Below are 5944 nucleotides of genomic sequence, written 5' to 3' on the forward strand. Positions count from 1 at the left end.
ATGGCTAGTTACTAGTTTGGGCTAAATATTAGCTTAAATTAGCTAAGGTTAGCTAGCTAGTTGGTTAACAATTAGTTAAATATCTAACTCAGAAATTAACTCACCTATGAACCATCGCACTAGAGCTAGTTTTAGCTCCCTTATTAGCCCTTACATGCCCTTAATGTTGCTTACAAGGTTTGAAAAATTCTAGTAGCAGCTGCTGTTGTCTTGGGTAGAGGTCGCATGATTGTCGGATCCTCAATGTCGACAGCACATATTAGTCTAGTATAAACTGACAACATGAAGATTCAAAAAAATAAATAAAAATAAACTGACAATATGCAAACTGTTTTACGAAAACCATTCCTCATCTTTAAAACGCCGCATAATCGTAAGGATGTTTATGATAGTATATTTGGCAACAAATGGTCACATGACAAAAAATGACACAATACAACTAATAAGTAGACTAACACGTTCAGCAACTGTATGTCTGTACCACCAAAAAAAATATCTCGATTTCAGGTTCACCATTTTCACGGTTTGACACGACAGAAGCCTAGACAGCTTTCGACCACCGTCCTGCGGGCAATTATTTCCAGCACGAATGGCTGCTCTGTTCAGAGACCTATCCACACTACACTTCTCGCGAGCGTGCACATATCATTGTCAGGACATCAACCTGATGGCACACTGACCACAAGACATGGAAAGAGAAGCGGCTCTGTAGTAGGATTCGTGCTGTAACAGCAATTTCATTGAGAAGAAGAAAGGTAGAACAAAAAAGTATCTCAAAAAAGCCTAGCTAGACAAGACCTCACGTTGCACTTGCAAGAATCTTATTGTTCCCCACTGCTTTTTGTAAGAGCACCAAAAGCTGGAAGGGCACCAGCCCAGGCATGAGCTATCCTTTACATGGAACAACGAAAGAACTGATATGTTTCCGATGCGGACACCCAAACCGTTGGATCTACATTTGATTTCTGATGCTCATGGAAGGGATCAACACAATTAACCACTCAAGCAAATTGGAATGAAGATAAATATGTATCTCATCGACCGTCGCCCAACCTCTTGAGTAGCTTCCCAATGTCATAGCAGATCTCAATCTTATCGTTTTTTATCTGTTGACGGAGTGAACAGCTTTTCTTACCGGCTGCCAAGTATGTGCGCAAGAGGGACTCATATGCTTTCCCGTCAATGCACCCCAGCGTCCTCAGGCAGTTGCAGAACTTCTCGGCGCTGTCAGCATCCTTGTGTTCTTCGAAATACTTTTGGAACTTGTAGATCCTGTCCTGATCGAGCTTCCCTGCTTTCTTGGGGAGTTTGGTCATGTTCTCTACCCAGTTCAGTGCTGAGTTCATGTCCCCCTTGCCCATGTAGTGATCAAGAAACAACTCACATGTTTTGGAGTCAAAGTCCGCACCTTTTTCCTTGACCTTCTCCCTCAACGTTTCTGCTTCTTCGCTCATACCAAGCTTCAGATGGCCACGAATCATCATATTTGTCAGTCTTACATCATAGGTTTGATAATTAGATTCCCACTCCATATAAATATGCTTCATGCGGTCAATATCATTGAGCTTGTAAAGAGCATGAAGCATGCCAAGGTAGCTTATGTTGGTTACCATGGAGAATTTGGCCTTTATCACATCCCATACCCTATTGACCTCGCTCAAATTGCCTAGTGAAGCATATAGGCTCATAAGGAAATCAAAAGGTTGCCTGCCATCATCAGCACCAATAAGCCCCTCGAGTTTCTTCAGAGCAGATTCTGCTTTTTCAACCTGTCCAGCATTTACATAGATAGAAGCAAGTGTGCTATATGCAGACCACCCAAGAGTCACATCTTTTTCTACCATTTCTTTAAGAAGTTCTTCAATGGCATCTATCTTGTTTGATGCTGCATAGCTGGTCATCAAAATGCAGCATGTGAGGTTATCCGGTTTAACATTCTTCACTTTCATCTCCTCAAAGAGACTATCAACCTTCCTATGCTGGTCTAACTTCATGTAAAGGGACATCAGATTATTGATGGGTAGCGAACTGGACCAGATGCCAAGTTTATCCATCTGGCAGTAGAGATTTGTTGCTTTCTCTTCCATCTTTGCTGAGCAATAACAACTAAGAAGGGCGCCATAAGTTCGATGATTCTTGGCTGGATCAGGGAGGTTAGCAAAATAATTCTCAGCTGCCTCAAGGCCACGCACTTTATAGATGAGATCCAGACGTATTGCATGGTTAGTGATTGACATGTTCATACCCCTTGCATTGACCATCCAATCCATCACCTGCATGAAAACGATGGCACATTATAGATCAAGTAATACCAACCATAACTTAAGCATCAATAGCAGATGTACAAAGAAGAGCAATTGCATATTTGCTACTACTATAATTCTCTAACTTGCATTTGACAGTCAATGTTATCGAATTATCTGATGAATCCTAGTCTCTAAGGCACTGACCAAATGATTAGTTGCGATTAGTTGTCGACCAGCTCAATTAGTTGAGCCTAGTCGTCCTGCATATACCAGGACTGATATGATATATAGTATATAGTATAAAGCAAGCTGCAATAGTACAAAAACACCAGAGCAGTAGATTCTTGAGAGATTTAATGGCTAGTAGAGCTAGAGCTGCAGCAGCAGTAGAGCAAGAGGCAAAGAGCAGCAACAGAGCTAGAAAAGGCAGGGTTGCAGATCAGAAATTAAAGTAGAGCAGATGTAGCAAGAAGATGGAGGATTGGAGGACAGAAGCTTCATCTTCAGGAAGGAAGAAGGGACCCAGTGGCAGAATCTGGTGGCGCTTGGCTGCTGCAGTGGTTGAGGGATGGGAACCCGTGGTGCTTGAGGAAAGGTGCTTGGCAAAGGCAGGGACTGGAGCTGGTGGCGGCTTGAGGAAGGGATCCTGCGCAGGCAGCAAGGAAAGCGGACGGCACAGGCAGCTGTGCAACAGCCAATGTTACAAAAGGCATTAGGCGCTCTCTAGGTGGTGACCCTCCGCCTAGAGCCTAGGTGCACCTAAGCGAGCCTAAGCGTTTGTATTATTGTATACACACACATATATGTTTAAAAAAGAAAAGAAAAATAGTAAATAAGTGGACCTCATTAAAGAGAAAGAACCAAGCCCAAGTCTGAACTACTCCCACCCCACCAAGACCCCATCCCTACGTATTCTCTGTGCTCTGCTCACCTGCTCGCCCTCTCCCGCGTATCAGCCGCCGGCTGTTCCTCTCCCTCTCCCACATCTCTCTCTGTCTGCGCCGCCGTCACCGGTTCCTCTCCCTCATCTCTCTCAGTCCACGCCCGTCGCCGCTGCCCACACACGCCGTCTGACTCTGCCCGACGCTCCTCCTCGTCCACTGGCGACCTCCGCCCGATGCCCCTTTCTCCTCCACCGCTGCCCAATGTCAGTGTTGCCTACAAGAGTCATGGATCTGCGCGCATCCGTCGCCGCCGGGCTGGCACCGCCTATGGTACCGCCTACCCCCATAGGCAAGGCGGTACCCCTCCAACCAGCGCAGAGGCGCGCCTAGGCGAGCGCGGAAGAACGCCTTTTTGAACGCTGGTGACAGCGCGAGCTCGGGAAGACGAGCACTCCCATCTAGCGTCTCCTCCACGGACAGTGGAAGATTGGAGGCCCATGTATAGCCTAACCCTAATGGGCCAAATTGGCAGCCCAAAAGCTCTACCTCGCAGCCCACATGCACAGGCCCACCCAGCACCAGTTATGCAATGATTAATCGGACGACTCATAAGCTACTTGACCAAATCAGGTCAGTGGACCTAATAGGAGGCAGGGGACCGACCAGGCTGATTAATCATGATTAATCAGATGACTTGGTAACACTATTGACACTACAAGAACATGGAATTAATCGGACGACCAGCACCATGCAGTAATCAGTGGTTCAATGTGACACAGTGACATGAGCAGGTGGTTTCCATGACAGGGTAGTGTTTGAGGATGTTGCCCACAGGGTGTTCGAGGGAATGCCACTTGAGGAGGACACACAGCCCCTAGCTGAGCAGGTCATGTTCGGGGTTGCTGTTGTATCCAGAGGACCTGCATATGTATTGTTCCATGAAATGTCTCCCAAGGAAATGGCCACATCACATCTATATTAGGCTGCTTTCATGCCACCGATGATGTCTGATGGTGATGCCCCCCGAGGTGTTGGCTGAAATTTCTGGATAGGTTGTGTGGGATGAAATACCAGCTGACATTGGCACACACCACGGTTTACTGCAGCAATTAGCTCAAAGTGGAGATTACTTTGATGAAGAGAGGAAAGTACTGAACCAGCCATCAACGACTTGCTCACTCATGTCAATGACCATTTTTCTATGTTGGCGATTGGTGTGGATTCTATGCATAACTGCAAGTTTTCCTAAACCTATGTAACCAGCAAACACTGGACGATTCGTACAACCACAAATTAACCCTAACCAGAACTCAAATCGAATGGGCTCGCTTGGTTGGTAGGCAAAGGTGGAGCCAGGCGTATACCTCGAGGGCGTGGGCGTGGCGCTTGTACTTGCGGAGCTCCTTGACATGCTTGATGAGATCGTCGCTTCGCGGCGCGCCGCCCTCCCGCACCCACTTGTTCAGCACCCGCGACACGCTCCCCTCCCCGGCTATTCCAAGCGCCGACAGACGACGGTAGAGCAACCTCGGGTCCTTCTTCGCCGGCTTCGCGGCGGCGGCGGCGGCAGCGGTGGGCGCGGCGGCAGCGGAGGCGGCGGCAGGGGCGGTAGGCGCAGGTACCTCAGCCGCTGCTTCGGTAGCCGTAGAGAGGAGGCGGCGGAGTAGGAGGCGGGCGCCGGCGGAAGGGGCCGGCGGCGCCATGGTTTAGGGTTTTGGGGTTTTGATTGCTGGAGGGAATGAGGGGACAAGTCAGGGGTGTCGCGGGTACGGGATGCAAGTTTTCACCGCTTCCATCGAATTCCCATTTCTCCTTGGTAATTTTTGCCAAAGTGATTGCATCATTTATTTTTTATTTCTGCCAAAACCAGCCCGTGCGCGCATCTTTGCCGGCCTTGGGCTGCGGCCTGCGGCCTGCGGCGACGAGCTCATCCAACAGGTCTGAGCGGGCCAAACCAACAGCAGCGGGAGCAGGGAGAAACAGGCCTGACTGCACACACTCCAGGCCTCCAGTCCATTCGTCCAAGGCCGAGCCCAGCGCAACGCCAATACTGTCTCTACCACCTAACCGAAGACCGAAATAAAGGGTCCATGGGTTCGTGACCAAAATTTATCATGCCAAAGATTTAGAGTTAGGTAAAAAATTTTGTTATAGATTTGACAAGCCAAATGTGAGGAATTAACAATTTTTGGTAGGAAACTAAACAATAGCTAAAATCATGGCATGTAAAATCTTTGGCTTGACATGTTTTGGAAACCAACTAATTAGACTAAAAAACAATGTCAACTAACCTACACAGATACAGCTGATAAAAAAAAAAAAAACTAACCCACTCAGTTTCCCTAACCACGCAAAATCAATGTCGAGTACTATGTCAGATCTGTTGACGCGAAGATCGGTCACACACCAGTTAGAGCTAGATAGTCTGGGTCGCCACGTACCGAATACCACAGCTAGGGCTAGATCGTCCGGATCACCACGTAACGAAGAACGCAGCGGGTAACCAACACGTTTTCGTGGTGGAGAATGGCGAGGTACGAGAAGAACGCAATGATGACGTACATTTCACATTTTAACAACTCGACAAAACGGACAATTTTTGGTTGTCAACGAGATCAATTCATATCAGGAGCCGCAAACAAAAGCCTAACTCAGATAATGACACTATCTGTTACCCTTGGGGTGTCGTACGTTCTCTTGATCGTTATTAGGCACGGCATGCAGGTGAGCCGCCTTTGCGTGACTGATGCTTTGCCACCGCCTTCCGCCGCCCACTTGGCCATTTGTCGATTTTATTTTCTCTCTGCTACTAGA

The 5944-nt window shown here is 47.7% G+C and overlaps 1 protein-coding gene across 1 annotated transcript; it reads right to left on the reverse strand.

The window, feature by feature from the left end:
• Positions 1-377: 377 nt before the first annotated feature.
• Positions 378-4879, reverse strand: LOC136458161 (pentatricopeptide repeat-containing protein At4g01990, mitochondrial-like). The gene is made up of 2 exons (XM_066458148.1): positions 4495-4879; positions 378-2273 (listed from the first exon to the last, which is right to left on the reverse strand). Exons 1-2 carry the CDS (start codon positions 4831-4833, stop codon positions 1035-1037), a joined length of 1578 nt encoding a protein of 525 aa, XP_066314245.1. The 5' UTR covers positions 4834-4879; the 3' UTR covers positions 378-1034.
• Positions 4880-5944: the final 1065 nt, after the last annotated feature.

Source organism: Miscanthus floridulus, chromosome 6 (genome assembly GCF_019320115.1).
Source record: "Miscanthus floridulus cultivar M001 chromosome 6, ASM1932011v1, whole genome shotgun sequence".
Classification (NCBI taxonomy): domain Eukaryota; kingdom Viridiplantae; phylum Streptophyta; class Magnoliopsida; order Poales; family Poaceae; genus Miscanthus; species Miscanthus floridulus.